At 56.0% G+C, this 20,423-nt stretch overlaps 3 protein-coding genes across 9 annotated transcripts in view; 2 read left to right on the forward strand and 1 right to left on the reverse strand.

The window, feature by feature from the left end:
• Positions 1 to 4,833: 4,833 nt before the first annotated feature.
• Positions 4,834 to 9,893, forward strand: DOC2A (double C2 domain alpha). 4 transcript variants are annotated; one of them, XM_060032042.1, is made up of 11 exons: positions 4,834 to 4,931; positions 5,232 to 5,385; positions 6,029 to 6,306; positions 6,664 to 6,743; positions 6,962 to 7,036; positions 7,167 to 7,276; positions 8,491 to 8,758; positions 8,833 to 8,996; positions 9,127 to 9,208; positions 9,298 to 9,394; positions 9,483 to 9,893. In XM_060032042.1, the coding sequence occupies exons 3-11, from the start codon at positions 6,042 to 6,044 to the stop codon at positions 9,626 to 9,628; spliced, it is 1,287 nt and encodes a 428-aa protein (XP_059888025.1). In that variant the 5' UTR covers positions 4,834 to 4,931; positions 5,232 to 5,385; positions 6,029 to 6,041; the 3' UTR covers positions 9,629 to 9,893. The 4 variants fall into 4 exon arrangements, with proteins under 4 accessions (XP_059888025.1, XP_059888026.1, XP_059888024.1 ...); XM_060032043.1 differs by having other exon boundaries at positions 4,840 to 4,931; positions 5,232 to 5,379; XM_060032041.1 differs by having other exon boundaries at positions 4,840 to 4,931; positions 5,232 to 5,347.
• A 142-nt stretch (positions 9,894 to 10,035) lies between these two features.
• INO80E (INO80 complex subunit E) lies at positions 10,036 to 19,229 on the reverse strand. 4 transcript variants are annotated; one of them, XM_060032048.1, is made up of 8 exons: positions 18,712 to 19,229; positions 18,484 to 18,554; positions 18,218 to 18,270; positions 15,116 to 15,194; positions 14,900 to 15,011; positions 14,405 to 14,521; positions 11,192 to 11,259; positions 10,476 to 10,618 (listed from the first exon to the last, which is right to left on the reverse strand). In XM_060032048.1, the coding sequence occupies exons 1-8, from the start codon at positions 18,790 to 18,792 to the stop codon at positions 10,609 to 10,611; spliced, it is 591 nt and encodes a 196-aa protein (XP_059888031.1). In that variant the 5' UTR covers positions 18,793 to 19,229; the 3' UTR covers positions 10,476 to 10,608. The 4 variants fall into 4 exon arrangements, with proteins under 4 accessions (XP_059888029.1, XP_059888028.1, XP_059888030.1 ...); XM_060032046.1 differs by lacking the exon at positions 11,192 to 11,259 and having other exon boundaries at positions 10,036 to 10,618; positions 14,405 to 14,470; XM_060032045.1 differs by lacking the exon at positions 11,192 to 11,259 and having other exon boundaries at positions 10,036 to 10,618.
• A 266-nt stretch (positions 19,230 to 19,495) lies between these two features.
• Positions 19,496 to 20,423, forward strand: part of HIRIP3 (HIRA interacting protein 3) — a 1,519-nt gene continuing 591 nt past the window's right edge. The window contains 4 exon segments of the mRNA XM_060032049.1: positions 19,496 to 19,573; positions 19,650 to 19,702; positions 19,704 to 19,772; positions 19,892 to 20,009. Of these exon segments, the coding sequence (XP_059888032.1) occupies positions 19,513 to 19,573; positions 19,650 to 19,702; positions 19,704 to 19,772; positions 19,892 to 20,009 (301 nt within the window). The 5' untranslated portion in view covers positions 19,496 to 19,512.

Consider the following 20,423-nt stretch of genomic DNA (forward strand, 5'->3'; position numbering starts at 1 on the left):
TTATTTGAAAGATGGCATGTTTCAATCCAAAGTGTTAACGTCAAGGGTACTAACTTAAGTAGAACTCGCAGATGACTTTTCTTTAATAAATGAATTCCCCTTTTCCAAAAAAAAGAAAAGGCCCTTTGGACACAAGCAGTGAATTATCCATTCATTTATTCATCCAACCATTAAATAAATGTATTGAGCTCCTGTTATGTGCTGGGCTCCATTTATGGCTTAGATAGAAATCACCAGGGCATGGTCTCTGCCTGCGGGGACCACAGGGGAGAGAACTCAGGGATGCACATCGTTCAGAGTATAGACAGACAATCCCTAAGGGGCTGTCTACACTTGCTGTCATCGCTCCCTCACCTTTAGTGTATTCAAACCCTTCAGACCTGGCTTTGTCCCTCCCACTGCACTGAAGCCACTTTGGCCAGGTCTGCCAATGACCCCATAACTTGCCACATCTAACGATCACTTCTGTCTTTTTACTTCTGTCATCTAATGGTTGGTTCTGTCTGTCAGCATCCTGCCTCCAGGCATGGGGGCCACACTCATCAGTTTTCTCAACTCCTCCTCCTCTGAGCTGCTCAGGCTTGGACCTTCTCTTTTCTATCTATACCCTCTCTCCCTAGGTGATCTCATCCAGTCGCATGGCTTTAAATACCATCTATACGCTGATGACTCACAAATGTATATTTCCAGCCCAGCCCTCTCCTCTCCTCCAGACTCCCCTACCCAACTTCCTGCATCATGGCTCTGTATGTCCAAAAACATCTCAAACTCAGTAGATCCCAAATGGAGCTCTTGATTCTCCTATCTCAAACCTGCGCCTTTTTTCCATCGCAGCAAATGGGCTCACTATTCCTCTAGATGCTCGGCTCAACACAAAAACCTAGGAATCGTCTCAAACCCCTCCCTATTTCTCTCCTGACAAACCGATAATCAAGACCTGTTGGCTAGGACCTCCCTGGAGGTCCAGTGGTTAACACTCCCTGCCTCCATTGCAGGGGGCGCAGGTTCGATCCCTGGCCAGGGAACTAAGATCCCACATGGCACGTGCAGTCAAAAAAAAAAAAAAAAAAAAGACCTGTTGGCTCATCTCCAACCTAAATCTCAAATCCATCCACTTCCCTTCCCCTCCAGTGCCGCCCTGCCCCCCTTCATTCAAGCCAGCCCTATGTCTCATCTGGCTTATTGCAACGACCTATGGACTGCTTGATCTCTATTCCCTCTTCCCCAAGCGAGAACAGACCAGAACACGTGGATCCACTACTTAAAACCCTCCAGTGGCTTCCCTTGCCTCCTGTGTTATTTTGAACTTCTTACCCTGATCTGCGACACTCTTGTCTACCTACCCACCTCGGGTTTTCCCGAGCTTCCCTTCCTCGGCACACCCCAGCCTTTGCACACACCTCTGCCTAGGACACTCTTGCCCCAACTTGACCCAGTAATTCCTCCTCATCTTCCAGGTCACAGCTGAGACGACACTTCCCCTGGGAAGTGAACCTGAGTTTTCTGACCATGCCCTGTCACCACATCAGTCTGACTGCACTGGAGTTGTCTGTGTATTTGTCTGTCTCCCCTACAAGCCTGTAAAGCCAGAGATCATTGGCCTTGGTCGTAGCCCTAGCACCACAGTATAGAATAAGTATTCAATAAATACTTACTGGCTTAATGGATGGACGAAAAGCCTTTCCACCTCTGGACAAACCAGGGCTCAGAACTGTCTGTATTTTCCCCCGCGACTGGCTGGAACTCCAGCCTCATCCTTGCCTTCGTGCAACAAGGCTTTCTAGAGGTGAGCTGCTGGGCCTGAGCTAAACCCCAGAAGAAGAAAGCAGTGCAGGAAGCAGGGCTGGGCTTCTTGCCCAGCTCGCCCCTCCTTTTACTGCAGGCCCAGGTCTGCCTCTCCCCAAACCCACCCGCTCCTGGACGGTGTCTCCCTTAGTCCTGCCTCCTCCTTTCTTATCCTGGAGAACCTCAGAGGAAACCTAATGGTTGCCTTTATCTAAAAAAAGATATTATTTTAGTGTATTCTTTTGAGTAGGTAACATATGCACATGGTACAAAATAAATCCTCTTCCTGCCCTCCCCTGCCTCACAGCAGCCTCCTCAGAGGTCACCATAGTTACCACTTTCTTGTGCAGCCTTCCAGGAATAATTTATGCGCAAATAAACAAACATATATAAACGCTTTTTTTTTTTTTCCTCAAATGGCAGCATTCCATTCATGCGCCTCCTTACCTTAGCTTTTTCAGTTACCATGAGATTGTGAAGATGATTCTGGACAAGCACATAAAGGGCCTCTTTCTTGTCATGGCTGCATGTTATTTCACTGTGTGAAATTCTCATAACTGATTGAACCAGTCGTGGACATTTAGGTTGTTTCCAGTCTTTTGCCATTGAAGACATGCTGCCGTTAATAGCCTTGAACTTCTATTATTTTGCTCATGGGCCAAATCCTAGAAGTGGATTTTTTGGATCAAAGAGTCTGACAGTGGCTATGTAACTGAAAGTGGGGTCCGGCTGCTTGCTGCGCAAAAGCCAATAAAGGAGCAAGGTTGGTGCAGAGGAACGTTTGCTTTATTTTGGGTGCTGGCAACCAGTGGGGAGGGTGGACTCCTGTCCAAAGGGCAACTCCCCCCCACTGACAATCAGTGGGCAAGAGCTTTTATAGATGGAGGGAGGGGGCTACATGCAGGAACAGCACAGTCAGCTCTGACAGTCATGTTGAAATTGGTCCTGCGGTGGTCTGATCAGTGTCATCTTGATTGTTTTAAGTACAGTTAGTCTTTAGTTCCAGGGTTGATTTGTTCCCATTTCTTGGAGGCCAGTTCTTGGAATTGTGGGAGCTTATGTCATGGCTACAGTCCGGTCATCATGTAGTTAACTTCTTCCACCTGGTGCGGGTTTCAGTATCTACAAGACAGCTCACGGGAGATGGCTCAGAATATTATCTATAGCCCTTGAGAAGGAACTAAGGGTCCTTAACTATGCTTAATGACTAAACTATTATTATTTAGTCTTGCTGGGCTGTTTTCCTTTGTTTCTGCATTTTCTCACTCTCTGATCAAACGTATTCTTTTTTTAAAAAATTATTTATTTATTTAATTTTTAATGTATTTTTGGCTGTATTGGGTCTTTGTTGCTGCACCGTGGGCTTTTCTCTAGTTGTGGCTAGCGGGGGCTACTCTTCGTTGCGGAGCACGGGCTTCTCATTGCGGTGGCTTCTCATTGAGGAGCACGGGCTCTAGGCACGAGGACTTTAGTAGTTGCGGCACGCGGGCTCAGTAATTGTGGCTCGCGGGCTCTAGAGCGCAGGCTCAGTAGTTGGCGGTGCACGGGCTTAGTTACTCCACGGCATGTGGGATCTTCCCGGACCAGGGCTCGAACCTGTGTCCCCTGCATTGGCAGGTGGATTCTTAACCACTGCGCCACCAGGAAAGCCCTAAACTTATTGTTTGGCTAAAGTTTTCCCACAGACAAAAGGCAGGCTGAGGACACGGAGGGGCAAAGACCTAGGGTCCTGCTCCGTTTCAGCTACAGAGGTGGTGCCCATTTACTCACAGCCTCACCAACACTGTGTGTTAACATTTGCTTTGAATTTCACCATTTGATGGGTGACAAGTGGTATCTCAGCATAGTTTGGTTTTACATTTCTATTACTTTAAAAAAATTGGGGTAAAAATACACATATGAATGAATAGTTGTATCTTAGCTGTTTTCAGGCACAAAGTTCAGCAATGTTAAGTATATTCACATTGCTATGCAACCTAAAATCACAATATTTAGTGATGCCAAACTAGTGCCAGGCCTAGCATGCGGCAGCCTCTGCTCCCCAGTAGTGGGGGAGACAGAAATGGAAACAGACATGACAAACCAGAGACAGCACTGGAAGCTGGGAGCTGGGCTGGGGGTGGGGAGATGTTCCAGTAAGTCTCTTAGGAAGAGGGGGTCCAGGATGACCCCTGAAGAAAGGAAAGATCTTCCAGGCTGAGGAACTTGTATGAGCAAAGGTCCACAGGTCTGAGAGATCCAGGTGTGTTCTGGGAACCGCAAGTAATGGTCCTGAGAGCCAGCAAGATGAGCACGGGGGATGAGATTAGAGAAGTCAGGGTCTTGGGCTGAAGGGCCTTGAATCAGGTCACTGTGAGGACTTTGTCATTGGGGGCTGGCAAGTTTTGGACAAAGGAGAGCCAAGATCAAAGGCTGGAGTTAGACTGACAGGCAGGTGACAGGGCTCAGGTGAGAGACAGCAGAGAGCGGAGGAAGGCCTGCAGGGCTCTGAGGCATTCAGAGCGAAACCCCACGCTCCGCTCCACCTGAGGGACAACTGGAGATGGGAGGGTGAGGGAAGGCGGATTCGCAAAGGAGATGCCATCCCTGAGAAGGGGACTTGGACCCTCGGGGGCTGGGTTGGGTCACAGGAGAGAATCCTGAACAACTAATGGAAGGAGGCGTGGGGGGAAGGCCACAGCCTCAGGCCTCAGACTCTCAGGTTTCCCAGCCAGGGTCCGAGACCCCGAGATTTCAAACCTGGGACCGTAGGCGGATCAGACCCCCTTCCCCAGCCCGTTCCTGGGTCACTGCGGATCTCTAAGCCCCGCCCCCACAGGCCCCGCCCCTACGGATATTTGGTAGGGGAGGGCCAGACACCCTCCCCCCATCCTCCAAGCGCTCTCTGCGGAGGAGGGGCATAAGGACGCGCGAGGTAGGGGGCGGGGAGGGAGGAGGAGCCGGCGTCGCCATGGCAACCAGGCCGGTGGTCTGCCCTGGAGACCCGGGAGGGAAGCTAGGAGAGAAGGGCGGAGGGAGGCTCCGCCGGCTCGGCGCGGGGGCGGCGCGGGGAGGAGTTGGGGAACACCGGGCAGTTCTCACTGTGGGTTCCTGGCGGCGCAGGGAGCCCGTGTGTCTGCGAGCGTGTGTGTGCGAAGTTCTCCTGGGTGAGTGTGCCAGCGCGTGTCTGGGTTTGTGCATGACTGTGGTGTGCGCACGTGGGCACAGGCGTGTGCGCGGGAGTGTCCGTGCAAGATGCGTGTGTCAGCCTGCCCGTGAATGTGTGTGCACCCGTGTGCGCTCCTAAGTGTGCCCGGGCGGGCGCCGGCGGGAGAGTCCCGCCCCCTCCCCAGCCTCCGTCCGCCCCTCCCCGCCCCGCGCCGCCTGCGCCGGCTGCATCCTCGCCTCCACCTCGCTCACCCCCTCCTCCCCGCACTTTCTCCTGCTCTCCCTCCCTCTCGGCTCAGACTGCCGGACTCGGCGCTCTTCTCGCCGGCCGCCTTGGGAATCGCCGGCTGCCACCGCCCAGCTCGCACCCGCTGGCCCCCCAGTGCTTGGGCACCTGTTGGAGGCGCAGAGACAGGTGCAGGGGGCTGGGCTGCCGGGGGCGAGAGGGTGAGGGTGAGTGTGTGTTAGCCTGTGTGTGCCCCTGGGGGTGTTTAGCTCTCCGGAGGCTGTAATTTCTGGCTCCTCTGGAGAGCCAGTTTCAGGAGGAAGCATCTGAGGCAGGGGTCCTCACCTTGGATGGCAGCGGATGGGGGCCCAGGCAGGCGGGCAGATCCTGGGGCTGAACGAAGGGACAGTGGGAAGTGAAAACCTAAGAGGTGGGTGACCCCCAGACCAGACAGGCGCCTGGTGCAGAAGGATAGTCAGAGCCTCAGAAAGACAGAGGAGGGGGCCTAGGGGGCAGCTTCAGGGGTAGAGGACCCAGGGCAGACAGAAGCCCAGAATGAGGGGCTGGCGCTGGGAAGAGGACAGAGGGACAATCTAGAGGAAAGTGGGCAAGGCTGAGGTGGAGCCAGGACCTATCTGGGGGGAGTGGGCTGGCAGCCCAGCCCCATGGAGCACAGCTTGGGGTCTGGAGGGCCCAGGCCTTCTGCCTGCCCGTCAGCGGGCACAGGCTGCCCTCTCCCTCAGCACCTAGGAAGGGAGGCCAGTGAGGGCCCACAGACCCTGGCGGGTGCCGCCTGGCCCTCAGCCAGCAGACGGGTAGGTTTGAGAAGTCAGCCCCGGGCTCAAGCTCTCTCGAACCTCCCTCCCCCAGCCAGGGGTGCTGCATGAGGGGCCGCAGGGGCGACCGCATGACCATCAACATCCAGGAGCACATGGCCATCAACGTGTGCCCGGGGCCCATCCGGCCCATCCGCCAGATCTCTGACTACTTCCCCCGCCGGGGACCAGGACCTGAAGGGGGTGGCGGGGGCTTCGGAGAGGCCCCTGCTCATCTGGGCCCCCTGGCCCTGGCACCCCCTGCAGCCCTCCTTGGGGCCACCACGCCCGAGGATGGAGCTGAGGTGGACAGCTATGACTCGGATGATACCAGTGAGTCTGCGGGCTTGAAGGGCCCAGGGTGCTAATGGGGGCCTCCAGGCTTGTGGGAAGGGGATGGGGCCCTGCTGGGGGTGGGGAGGCGGCGGGCACCGCCCCCACAGCTGCAGTCAGTGGAGATTACAGGTTCAGCTAGGCTCAATATTCAATATTTCTGCTGAGACACTCAACCACCCACAGAGCACCAGTTGCAGCCCAGCCAGGGACCCAGACGTGCACACACAAGCAGGCTGACAGGCACAGACACGCACAAACCTTCACAGCTGGCACACGTAGCAGGCCTGCCCACCTGTCTCTCACACACACCTGTCTTTACGCACGGACTCAGGTTACCTCTTCCCTCTTCTCCAGCCGCCCTGGGCACGCTGGAGTTTGACCTTCTCTACGACCAGGCTTCCTGCACTCTGCACTGTAGTATCCTCAGGGCCAAGGTGGGTACTCCCTGCCTCCCGAGAGCCCTGGCCCTGTTTGCCTCCTACCCTGAGAGGGGTGCGTTTCCATTCTCCTTTCCCTTCCCCAGGCCTGACTCCTGCTCCTCTCCCAGCACCCATCTTGGCTCTCCCGCCCCCAAGGGTCCACACTACAGAGAGAGGGAGGGAGGGTGGGCAGGCTGGGACCTCACAGCCCTCTTCCCTCCCCTCCTCCCCAGGGCCTCAAGCCCATGGATTTCAATGGCCTGGCCGACCCCTACGTCAAACTGCACCTGCTGCCTGGAGCCTGCAAGGTAACGGCCTCCCCCTACCCTCGCCCCCCAGCCTGACCCAGCTTGTGGGTGTGCCCCCAGCCTTCGTCTGCCTCCAGCCTCTGTGGGTCTGGGGGACATGTACTGTGAACCCTTCGTCCCCACACCTAAGGCCAATAAGCTAAAAACTAAGACTCAGAGGAACACGCTGAATCCCGTGTGGAATGAGGACCTGACGTACAGCGGAATCACAGATGATGACATCACCCACAAGGTGCTCAGGTGAGGGGTCTGTCCTCCCGGTTACCAACGAGTCCAGCTCAGCACCTCCTTGGGGACAACTGTCATTGGAACCTTCTTTGGTTGGTCGACCCACCTCCCATTAAGCCCTCGGATGCTCTAGAACCATCAGTGGCTCCCTGTCCCCTTCGGGAGCAGGCCAGAATGTTCCCCTGGGTTCCTGCCCTCCAAATAGCTCCTACTGCTCCTCCAACAGAGGACCGCCCTCTTGCGACTGGTCGGGTTCCTATCTCCTGACCTTTGCCTGTCGTGTCTCTCCCTGCTTCCTCTCTCTGCCGGCCTAAATCCCACTCATCATTTGAGGCTCTGCCTCCTCCTGCAATCTTTCCCTGCTCACTGAGACCCCTTCTCAGAGCCCCTGACTTAAGTCAGACCTATGCAGCAGAGGTCTGCCCATTCTGCTGCCCTTGTCTCCCTAACATCTCTAAGGAGTGAAGTCTCAAGCGACAGAAACGGGAATGAGGCTTAGGGAGGTTAAGTGACTTGCTCAAGGTCATGTGGTTGCTAGGTGGCAGAGCTGGGAATTGAACACCTCTGCATGACACAGCTGCTCGAGAGTGTCACAGCAGAAGGCAGGGAAAGGGGCTGCAGACCGAGACGGATGGAAGTAAAAGCAATAATCTCTTACTTGCTGGGTTCATGAGTCTCTCCCAGGCTGGCTCCCTGCTCCACACAGGAAAGGACAGGGGCTCTAGGGGGAGGTATGTGCTCCTGGTCCAACTGCTCAAGGCTCCTTCAGGCCCTTCTAGCTCTTACATCCTGGACCCGTGACCCACATCCACCAGTGCACACCCTGTGCATGTTCAGTTGGATCCTGTCCCCAGGCCCTGAATGGAGGCTGTGTGTGTGTGTGTGTGTGTGTGTGTGTGTGTGTGTGTGTGTGTGTGGTCGCGTTCCCAAGGTTTGTGAGGGCTTCCTCAAGGAGCCGAGCAGGCCCTGATAGGCCGGGGACAGCCTGGGCAGCTGGAAAGGGAGGCGCAGAGGAACAGGGCAAATCAAAACATCCTCCCCCAGCTCCAGGCCTGGTGCTCCCCACACAGCCCTGAGACAGCCCATTTTACAAGTGAGGTGTAGACTATTTAGGGCAGAGCTGGGACCAGCCTCGAGTGTTCAGAGTTCAGTCGGAGGACCTTTCTCCCAAACTGGAGTGGGGCTCAAGTACCCCAGGGGGCCTTGACCCTGCAGTTCCCTACCAGGATCTCCGTCTGTGATGAAGACAAGCTGAGCCACAACGAGTTCATCGGGGAGATCCGTGTACCCCTCCGCCGCCTCAAGCCTTCACAGAAGAAGCATTTTAACATCTGCCTTGAGCGCCAGGTCCCGGTCTGTGCCAGGCTGCGGGGTACCACGGGAAGGGGGCCCTGGGGAGATCAGGTTTCCAGAACTTTCTCTTTGCCCCCTCAGCTGGCTTCACCCTCTTCCATGTCTGTGGCGCTGAGGGGCATCTCCTGTTACCTGAAGGAGGTGAGCCACCCACAGGGACCGCATCTGGGCGGGAGGTGGTGAGGGTGCCGGCTGACGCCCGCGTCTGCTGGCAGCTGGAGCAGGTGGAGCAGGGGCCTGGGCTGCTGGAAGAGCGCGGGCGCATCCTGCTGAGCCTCAGCTATAGTTCTCGGCGCCGCGGGCTGCTGGTGGGCATCGTGCGCTGCGCCCACCTGGCTGCCATGGACGTCAACGGCTACTCTGACCCCTACGTCAAGACGTGAGCCCTCGCCCTGCCCCGAGGCCCACCCTCCCCTCCCCAGGGACTTGCCACCAGCCCCGTCCTCTTCTGGGCCTGGCCTGTCCCTGACTGACCTGCTGCCCCACCCGTCCCTCCTCCCCCTCGGCAGGTACCTGAGGCCAGACGTGGATAAGAAATCCAAGCACAAAACACGTGTGAAGAAGAAGACTCTAAACCCGGAATTTAATGAGGTAAATGGGGCAGAGGCCAGAAATCGAGCGGGGCTGGGGCTGGGAGTGGGGGCAGAGCCTCATGGAAGGTGTCGCTTGCCCTGTCCCAGGAGTTCTTCTACGAGATGGAGCTCTCCACTCTGGCCAGCAAGACTCTGGAAGTCACAGTCTGGGACTATGACATTGGCAAATCCAACGACTTCATCGGTGAGGGAGGAGCCTGCTGGGTGGTGCTGATGGAGGGCAGCCCGGCAGTGAGCCCGGCCCTGATCTTGCCTGCCTCTACTGCTCCCAGGTGGCGTGGCCCTGGGGCCAGGCGCCCGGAGAGAGGCCCGGAAGCACTGGAGCGACTGTCTGCAGCAGCCGGATGCAGCTCTGGAGCGCTGGCACACCTTGACCAGCCAGTTGCCCCCGGCAGCCGGAGCCCTGCCCTCAGCCTGAGCAGGACAGCGGCCGCCCAGCACAGGGCCCTCAGGGCTGGGCCCAGTAGGCAGCCTTCGCACGAGTGTGTTGCACGTTTACACGGGGTGGAGGCCCCACCCCGCACTACTTGTCTTGTTTCGTGTCTCCGTGACCGTGGGTCTGTCTTCTTGTGAGGGACTGTGGAGATCTATATTCACATATGCAAACTTCCTCCTGCCTGACTCGCTACAACAGACAAATATGCAAACCACCCATCCAGAGCACACCTGCAGGGGGATCCCACAGTGCCCCTGCCCCAAGGACCCGGCTGCTGCTCCTCTCTCCTGCCTCTCCAGGCTGCCCGGCCCCCTCCCCTCCAGGGAGGAGGTCGGATTAGGGGGGGTTTGGAGGAGGAGGTTTCCAAAAATGAAAATGACACACACAAAAAGAGGCACTCCTTTAATGCAGAATCTTCATTAAAAAAACCACCACCACCGAGCCCTGTACAGCTGCCCTTTTAAGTGGGGGGCCACCGCAGGGTCTCTGCCTCTCTGAGAGGTGGCAGATGCTCCTGGCCCACTCATTTAAATAACTGTCCCCTGGATTGGGCTGGGATGTGAAGGCAGGGCCCTTGCCCTCCCTGGAGAGGGCCCACCTTCTGGGGGACATTCATGCATGTTTACGCCTTTTCTGATTGTGTCAGTGGCCACAGCATGGCAACCGGGCGTCAATAAACGTCTCTGCGGAAGCTGGGGGCTCATGTGTGCTGACACAGAGGGCGCTGGGCAGGGGGTCAGGCAGAGGGGTTCACTCCGGGATGTCGATCACCAGGTCATCATCCCCGTCCAGGGCGTCGTCCCCGCTGCCTGCATCGCTGAACATCTGCCGAGGGACGGCGCTCAGGATCGTAGGGGGAGGCATCTTGGGTGGGGGCAGTGGGGCCAGGGCTGCCCCCACGCCGGCCCCAGAACCCCGGCCTGGGAAGGTCAGCGGCCCTCCCACGGGGCAGTCGGGGGGTCCTACCGCCATCTGCAGCAGCGGGGAGAAACACAGGGAGGGCCTGTCAGGGAGGCACTGGGACCTCCAGGAGGCTGGCACTGCCCCTTAAGACAGTTCCAGGGGATGGGCAAGGGGGCAAAGGCTCATTCAAGGGGTAGTGGACACAGCCAGGCCAGCCACGGCTGGAATCAGGGAGCCTGCCCCACCTCAGCCCTGCAGAGTCTCACACCAGCAAGTGCGTGGGGGTGAGGGTTGGTGATGGAAGTGCTGATGAGGGTGGCGGTGGAGAGAGTCTCATGGGAAACCAGGAGGGAAAGGCCGGGCCCTGCCCTTGCCAGTCAGGCACTGTGGCTGCCCCTGGGATAGCAGCCAGAGCCAGAGCCAGCCTGGAGTGCCTGCCTGCCCGCCTCTGGGCACCTCCAGTACCACCTGCCACACTGGCCTCCTCTCCCTCCTCCTCCTGCAGGGCTCACTGGTTTGGTGGAGGGTGTCAAAGGTCTTCACCCCCGGCCGTGCGAGGCTTCTACCTCTTGTGTCTGGGAGGGGCCCCTCTTTGGGATCCCCAGAGCCACCGGCCTAGGCCAGGCCCTCCTCTCAGCTCACCTGGACTCCCTGCCTTCAGCCTCTCCCAGATCCAGCTCCTCCTCCGCACTGCAGCCAGAGTAAGCTCTCTAGAACACAGACCTGAGCGCGTCACTCCTGTACTCGGGGGCCTCCGGCTCCTCGCTGCCCTCAGGACAGGCAGTGCCTGAGAACAGGCCAGTCCTTCCACCTGGACTGTCCTTTTCTATTTGTCAAAGGTCCTGCTTTGTGCTCTGAGGCTGGGAAGTGGCCTCTGTCCTGCCCAACCCTCCAGTCCCACCCCTGCCAGGTCCTTCTGAATCCTTCCCAGAGATCTGTGGGCCTCCTGCTTTGCCTGTAGGCACAAACTGAGCACCTAGTATGTGCCAGGTGACTTCCATTAATGATCTCTCACCATTCCGACCACCCTGGAAGGGAGGAGAGGTCATCAGCCAGAGGAGGAAACGGAGGCTTGGAAATGGAGGTTTGAAGGCACAGGCCTGCCAGGTCCCCACCAGGCAGTGTCCAGTCTGGCCCCGGGTGCGGGGATGGCAGTAGTCTTCACAGTGGCCCTTCTGATTGCCTTAACACATTCGGGCCCCTGTGGCCTACTCTCTGCTTCTCAAGGTGGCCCCCTCACCGCCGCTGTTCCTAGGGTGGCATGGAGGGCCAGAGTGGGTTTGTACCTCGGGCGACTGGGGTCTGCCAGGATGGATGACAGGAAGCCCAGCTCTGAACAGCACCCTTGCACCCAGTACCAGGCACTCATGTGCACACACGGGAGCAGATGCACACGCACGACTGAAAAGGCCGGTGGCATGACTGTCCCCCTCCTCTGGCCACCACCTCTTGATTACCTACCCGAGGCCCCATGTACTACCCCTGCTTGGACTGACTTCATGGCCTCCTCAGCGTGACCCACGGTAGTGAATGCTTATCTGTGGCGTACTAGGGACAAGGCACCAGGCTAAGTGTTTTCTCTCTCTTACCTCATTTTATCCTCACAATGACCCCACCGAACAGAGGAGCAAGCGGAGGCTCTGAGAGTTAAATGACGCGCCCAAGTCGCACGGCGAGTGCGTGGAGGAAACCCAGCTAAAACGGGTGAGGCCCAGGCTCCTGACTGACCTGCTTCAGTCTTCACAGCGTCCCCTCCCCTCTCCTCACACCACCACACCCAGAAACTTCAGGGACCCCCACTCTCCTCATAGGACACCCAGCCTTCTATGACCTGACCCACCCTATCCTTCCTACGCTGTTCGCTCTCTCTCACCCCTCCGGCTCCAGCCCAAACACCGCTTTTGCCGCGTCCCCCCCTTCCTTCCACAACCGCCTCAGCCTGAATATCCAAATCTCACCCTGGGCTCAAGTGTCACCTGTTCTTTGAGGCCGTCCCTGATTTATCCCCTCCCCCATGCACCGCCATTGGTTTGGGCCCTTTTCCCCTGCCTGCCCCGAACATAGCTCACTGACACGCCTCTGGGTCAGGAGCCAGCACTTCAGAGCCCTGAACTGCCAAGCGCACCCCACGCCACGCCTCCACGCTCTGCTCCAGGTTTCTCTGGCCCGTGCCTTCTCCACCAGTCCGCCCAGCCCAGGAAGCAGAACCCCTGCCAAGTAGCGTGAAGCAGGAGCTGAGCAGTATCGTCACCCATTAGCTACTCATCTTCCAGGCTCAAGGGCCACGGTCACGCGGGAGGGAGTGGCAGAGCTGGGGTTAGAACTCCAGAACCCACACTCCTAACCACAAGCAGGGCTCCCGTTCCACCTCTGGCTCCAGAGTCTCGAGTCTACAGTCCACCCAACTTGAGAGCTGCCAGCCCGGTCCTTATTTCACTTTGACTCAGAGCTGGAAGGGCACTGTGCCTTCCGTTTCCTCATCTCTCCCAGGGCTCAGGGTGCAGAGACCTCTTCTCCTCGCCATCCACCTCCCTGCCCGTGACTTCCAAATACGGCCCCCGTGCGGCCCAGGCTCACGTCACCCAGTTGTCTCGTTGACATTTCCAGACAGCATCTCAAGACATCCAAAGCCAAACTCACCTTCCTTCCCAAACCTGCTCCTCCCACAGTCCTCCCCGACTCAGAAAAGGGCCACTTCTTTGGCTGCTCAGGCCAAAACCCCTGGAGTCACCCTCAACGCCCCTCTCTCTCACAGCCCACACGGCTCTTCCTGGGGCTCATTCTTTGAAAGAGACCCATCACCCACTTTTCACTCTTCCCCCTGCTGCCTGGTTGACCGCAGGAGCCTCCTCACTGGTATCCCCACTTCCATCCTGACCCCCCACCCATCAGCCTATTCACTGCAGTGTCAAGCAATTTTCTTAACATGTCAATCAGATCAGACGCCCCTCTGCCCCACCTTCTCCAGTGGCTCCCGTTTCACTCACAGTACCAGCCAAAAACTTCCCAATACCTCCAAGGCCCTCCACAGCCTTGCCCCTCAGGTGCTGTTCTGACCTGCTCTCTGGTCACTCTCCCTCTCACTCTCCTCCGACCACACTGGCCTCCTTCCTAGTCCTTGAAGAAGCCGAACACGTACCCACCCCCAGGGCCCCTGTGCTGGTTCTTCCTGAATGAAACACTTTGCAGAGAGCCAGAGGGCTTTGCTCATTTAAGTCTCTGACCACCCCACTGTAAACATCAGCCCCATGTACTCTGGTGTTTCCCACGCTCTTTACCTGAATCTATTTTTCTACATTGTTACCTATTTATCTTGCTTGTTTCCTGCCTACCCTTCGAGAACATGGGCTCCATGAAAGCAGGGATTTCTGCTTTGTTCGCTATTGTATCTGCAGCACCTAGCACAGTGCCTGGTACACAGTAGACGCTCCGCAACACTGGCTGATTACACGTGGTTTGATCACTCACTTTACAGACACACAATCTGAGACCTAGAGGGTCACGGTCACATGGTTTCTAAGTGGTGCAACCTTGACTTGATTCTAGATCCCACAACTCTGCCCCTCCTTGGGGGCTGCCTGGCAATACAGAACACTTGTGAAAATGAGCCTGGCCCCCAGCCACCTTCACTCTGAGCTCCCCGAGTCTGGGCTTGCCCTGACTGGTCTCACAGGGAACCTGGGAGCCAGGACTTCTGCGACCCGCCCCTCAGCGCCTAACCCTGGGCTGGGTCCCCAGCAGCAGCCCCAAATCAGCCCTTCAACGTTCTCGGACAGGCCCCCAGCCGTCCTGAGCCTCCCTCAGGTGGCTGTCCTGCCGTTCTGGCCCCTCCCTAACGTCCCCCAAACAGGGTACCTTGAGTTTCCGGGGCAGGCGGGGCCGTTTCTCCCGCTTGGGCCTCAGGGGGCTGGGCTCGGGCAGCTGCAGGGCCAGGTAGTCAGAAGGGAATGGGGGGTAGGTGGGGGAAGCCAGCTGCAGGCGGGAGTGAGGGGATGGAGATGGGAAATGGAGTGGATGGGGTGGGGGTAGAAGGAAGAAATGCAAACAGGAGGAAGAATGGAAAAACAAGAGATGGTGATGAGTGTGGCTCCTGAGAACAGACGGGAGGGGACAGCAGCAGGACTGTGTCCTGGGGTCTCCTCTCCTCAGTCACGTCTGTCCCCCATTCCTACACCAGAGAGAAGTAGGCAGCCCCGACTCACACCCCTCCGAGGCACGCTTGCTGGCCACACCCAGACAGATGTTCTTGGCGCTGGGCTGGCTTCACCCTGAGGCCTGGACCCTCTGCCCAAATGATGCCCACCTTATTCCCAGGCATCTGACCATTTCCCACCCTTGACCCCAACTCACCGAGCTCAGGTATGGGGAGGGGGCCCCAGAGGCCTGAAGGGGAAACCCTGTTGAAGGAGGCAGGGAGAGGCTGGTGGGGGAGGGGGCACCCCCCAGCGGAGGGCTTCTCTTCCTGGAGAAAGGACAGGGGAGGGGGTCAGAGGCAAGAGGCAGCCCAGGTACCCTCTCCAACCCCCACCCCCCACCCTCCAGGGAAGAATGATGGCTTCTTCTCACCTCTTAGGGGCTGGCGTGTCCGACAACTTGGATGTCCCCTCTGTCTCGCTGTTATCTGAAGATGCAGTGGCATCTGAGTCTGTGAGGGGGAGGGCTGGTAAGTAGTGGGTGGGAGTCCCTGTCTACCCCAGAGGGGCGTAATCTCAACTCTACGGAAGGGTTCTGGGGAATCTGAAGGGCACACAGGTGTATTCTGGGGAGGCCCACAGCTTCCTTAAAATGTCCTTTACGACCTAATTCCTGCCTGGACTCCTCCCTGGTAATATACTGGCAAGCATTTTCTACGTGCCAGGCTCTGAACAGGTGCTTGACATTCACTGCCTCTCCTTGTCTTCAGAACTATCCAAGGAGGAAAGGGAAGACGTCACCTCCGCTTTTCAGATGCAGTCACGGAGGCTCAGAAAGGAAGGTGTTGGACTGGGACTTGAGCCCAGGCCTCTGACTCCTGACCATTTTATGCTATTCTCTCCTTATTTGCCTAAGCTGTCCAGAGCTTACCTCTGCCCCACTCCACATATGCAGGGTCCTGGTAATTTGCCCCTCAAATCTCTCCTACCTTCACTCACTGCTCCCCATTCCAACTGTCACGAGGTCAGGTCAGCACCATGTCAAAATCACCTGCTAAGCAATCTCACCTCTCCTGCCACCCACTGTCCTCCCCAAGGACAGAACAACATAAAAGGCAAAACTGATCACATCCTTCCCAATGCCTGGAAGCATTTGAAGTGCTTCTTAATATAGCCCCAACCCACCCTTCTGGTCTCCCAACCAAACTGTATTCTTCACATCACACCAACCTATTTTCTCAAAACCAAAATTCATTTCCCAGATTTGTGCCTCTACCTAGAAGGCCCATCATTCACTTAACAGATAACCATTTACACGTAAAATACGTTATTCCCGATTTCTCTGCTCAGATAGATCCTTTAAGAAGCAGATTAGGGCTTCCCCGGTGGCACAGTGGTTGGGAGTCCGCCTGCCGCTGCAGGGGATGCAGGTTCGTGCCCCGGTCCGGGAAGATCCCACATGCCGCGGAGCGGCTGAGCCCACGCGTCCAGAGCCTGTGCTCTGCAACAGGAGAGGCCACAGCGGTGAGAGGCCCGCGTACCGCAAAAAAAAAAAAAAGAGAAGTAGATTAAATGCCACCTCTCTGAAAAGTCTCCCAGAATCCCTCAGGCCCAGTTGATGGCTGACTCTTCCAGAACCCTTTACTCTCACTGGTCACGGCTCTCCTCACTCTGCTAGGACATTGTCATATATGGGTGTCTCCCTGACCACACTGTGGGCTTCTCCAGGAGATAAGTGGTGGCTTATGTCTCTGGCTCTTGTTTCTCAGCTATATCCCACTCTGATCATAAACAGGCTGGGTTCCCTCACGCCTCCTATCCTGAAGTCCCCCTCCAAAAGCAAGTTAACTGAAAGACCTCCAGGAAGGAACACGAAGGCAATGAGAAGCTAGAATGAAAGCCACATATTTTGCCATGATCTACATGAGTTGGCTCCTACCTACTTCTTTGACCTCATCCACTGCCTTCCTATAATATGTAAATGAATAGGTGTTCAATGTTCTAATAAAACATTATTTACAAAAACAAACAATCTAGGGACTTTTCTGGTGGGGCAGTGGTTAAGAATCCGCTGGCCAATGCAACGGGCATGGGTTCGATCCCAGGTCCAGGAAGAACCCACATGCCGTGGAGCATTTAAGCCCGTGTGCCACAACTACTGAGCCTGCGCTCTAGAGCCCGTGAACCGCAACTACTGAAGCCCGCGCGCCTAGAGCCCGTGCTCCGCAACAAGAGAAGCCACTGCAATAAGCCCGCGCACCGCAACGAAGAGTAGCCCCCACTCGCCGCAACTAGAGAAAACCCGCACGCAGCAATGAACACCCAACGCAGCCAAAAATAAATAAGTAAATAAAACAAAAACAAGCAATCTGGCTAGCTTTTTGCTGACCCTTGCTCTAGACACCATGGAGAGAGGTGATTGCATGTGACATGGCTTATGAGAAAAACTGGGCCACAAAGGCCCACCTTAGGACTTTTTCAAATTGTGGGTATCAACCCAATAGTGGGTCACAAATTCAACTTATTGATTTACAACGAGCACTAAATGGAAAAAAAAAATCAGTCTAAAAAGTATCAGAACAAACTGCATATAGGGCTCTTAACATTATTTCACTAAATTTTGTTTTATAAGCAAGTAAGTACGTGGGGGTTGGTCGCGATGTAAAATCTATTATTGGTTGTAAACGGTGCTCAAAAAAAGTTTGAGAACAGTGCTTTATGTGCTTCATCCCTTCTCCTCAAAAAACCTGGTACGTTTTTACCTCAGGGAATCTGCATCTGTGACTCCCTCTGTGGGAAATCTCTCACTCATCTTCACATCTTCTTCTTATCTAGGTCCCAGCTCCAACATTACTTCCTGAAAAAAGCCTTTCTTGAATTCTTTATTAAGATGTTGCCTGCCATCTACTTTTGTATGGTCTGTAACTAAGAACGGCTTTTACATTTTTAAATCGTTGGGAGAAAAGAAACTCCGAAGAAAAATATTTCATGACGTGCAAGTTTTATGATATTCAAATTTCAGTATTCATAAATAAAGTTTTATTGAAACACAGCCATACTCACTTATTTACAACTCACCTATTGCTGCTTCTGCACTACAAAGGCAGAGCTGTATAGGCGCAACAGAAATTGTACGTTCTGCAAAGCCTAAAATACTTATTACTTGGCCCTTTACAGAGAAAGTTTATCAACCCCCGTTCTACTCCAATCCCTACCACGTAACCCTGATTTTCTTCTTCAAATCTAAAATTCTAGTTTATTTCTTTGCTTACTTACTACCCCCAAAGAGAATACAAATTCCAAGAGGCTTTATCCATCTTGGTTACCACTGTATCCTCTGTGCAAAGCCCACTGCCTGAAATACAGCAGATACTCAGTCATACTTGAGTGAAAGAATAGTGAGGAGGACGACAAGCGACTAGGCTTAAGAACCATTGGAGGCTGTATTGGCCTCCGCGGCCTAAAGGGAGGGCCCAGGAAGCTTGCTGGAGTGCCAGGAGCATGTCCTCCACCAATTTTTCACGACCTTGCTCACCAGAGGAGTCTTCATCCACGTTCTCGTACTGCAAAAGTCGGTCTAGGAGGAAACTAAGGGAGGGGGCGGAGAGAACAAGAGTGTTTACTCCCATCTCTGCAATGTTCTCCTGGGCCCTCGTCCCTTCCAGCTGGCCTGTTGGAGCCTCACAACAGCCCCGAGGCAGTTATCATGCATTTGTGGCCCATTCCAGGATGGGGTCCGAATGCAGGTCCACAGGAGCCACATCACCCGCTGGCCTCCCTCCTCCCCTCAACGTGTCTCACCTCTTGTCCCGGGACACCTTCAGCAATTTCCTCTGCGCCTTCCTCAGTTCCTCCTGGAAGCACTCGTGTTCCTGTATTACCGGCAAGGTGGGAGCTGAGCCAACGGCCGTCCGTAAATGGAGCCCGGACGCCGGCCACAGCTCGCCCTACTCTCTTCACACACAGGTAAACTGAAGTCTTACGAGCGCCAGGCCTCACCCCCCACCGCCTCACCACCCCAGCACTCACGTAGATGAGGAATTTGAGCTTCCGCTTCAGGTTCCGGTATTTCTTCTTGTAGTCCACTTCGCCGTCCGCCGGCCCGTTCATGACCCGCCCCGGGAGAAGCGCCCCAGCACTGGCCGGGAGCCGGGCTACCCCGAGCCGGCTCAGCCCGGCCTCTCCCACCTCCACTTCCGGAGAGTCGGCTGGGCTGTATCCGCTGGGACTACAACTCCCGCCGTGCCCCGCGCCTAGGAATCGTAACCACACCGGCTGCCCTCCCGGGGAATACCGGGAAAGGAACGTTGCTTCCAGGGGATACGCTAAAAATGGCGCCGCGGCGACGCGATGATGTCACAAAGATGGCGGACGCTGGAGGGCACCCTTACTGATTCGAAATGTGCTTAGCGATTTGAAGCCACGAGAACGCATTCCTCCTCGGATTCCTAGTCTCCTGGCGAGGACGCCCTTTTCCTTCTGTCTTTCAAAATCACAGATGCCTAGTTGCTGCCCGTGACCACGAACAGAGGCAGCGTCCCGGGTTGATTGTTACATCCAAAGGTGTAGCCGGCTCCCAATCGGTTTCTAACGAGAATTCTCCTTCAGAAGAGATTCGTTCTAAGAAAAGGAAGGAACCGCGAGACTCTCCAACTGCCCGCGGAAGGCAAGTTTTGTCTCGCAAAGTTTTGGGTCCAAGCGGCCCGTGACGGATACTCAACGGTCTTCCACCTCACGGCGCCACGATACTGCGCGTTGCGCAAGCTCCTGTCAAACGTTTTTCTTCCGAGAAGAAAAACGGCGGGAGCCGCCGGTATCAGGTGGAGCAAAATGGCTCGGGAGATGCAGGAGTTTACCCGTACGTTCTTCCAAGGCCGCCCGGACCTCAGGTGCACCGGAGGTTGGAGGCGGGGTTGTAAAGGGTAGGGGGCGGGACAGGGACTCCGTCGTGACACGTGTTTCCGCAGCCACGCTTACGCACTCCATCGTGCGGCGGAGGTTCTTGGCTCACGCGGGCCGCGACCCACCTGGAGCCCGAGGAGAAGCAGACGCTGAAGCGGCTAGTGGAGGAGGAGCTGCTGAAGATGCAGGTGTGGGCCCGAGCCTGGGCCACCGCAGGCGGGGGGTGTGGCCGTGGAGGAGGGGGCCTGAGAGCGGTGGGGCAGAACACAACCTTGATACACGTGATGCTCTCTTGATGCACACACAGGTGGAGGAAGGCGGGTGGCAGGGAAAAAGAGGCTCGACGTTGCCAAGAAGGCCAAGAGGTCTCTCCATCCCCTGCCGTGACCCAGCGAGAAAAAGGTTCCGTTTCAATTCGGAGTCAGGTTAGTGCCTTGTGCATAGTTGGTTCATGTTAAAGGTATTTATTGTGCGTGTGTTATGTTCCAAGGCCTTAGGTGAGGGGCGCGTGGCCCGTGAGTCAGGAGCCAGGAACAGGGTGGAGTGAGAGCTGTTTCCTACTGCCCTTCCCTCCGTCAGAGCAGGATTCAAGGCAACCAATCCCAAGTGGAGGGAGAAGGGACAGGAGGAACCTGTCCCAACCTCCTCTTCTCTCCACATTCCAGAGCCCAGCTCTGCAGCCTCCAGTCCAGACTGCTTCGGCCTCCCAGCAAAGAATGGGATGGCAGCAGAAGTCAGTCCAGCCGAGGATGAGAATCCAAAGCGAGCCTCAAAGAAAGCAATTGAGGAGAGCAGTGACGAGGAAGAACAGCAGAGGGACCTGACTGCAAAAATGGGAT

This window comes from Delphinus delphis, chromosome 15 (genome assembly GCF_949987515.2).
Source record: "Delphinus delphis chromosome 15, mDelDel1.2, whole genome shotgun sequence".
In the NCBI taxonomy this organism is placed as follows: Eukaryota; Metazoa; Chordata; class Mammalia; order Artiodactyla; family Delphinidae; genus Delphinus; species Delphinus delphis.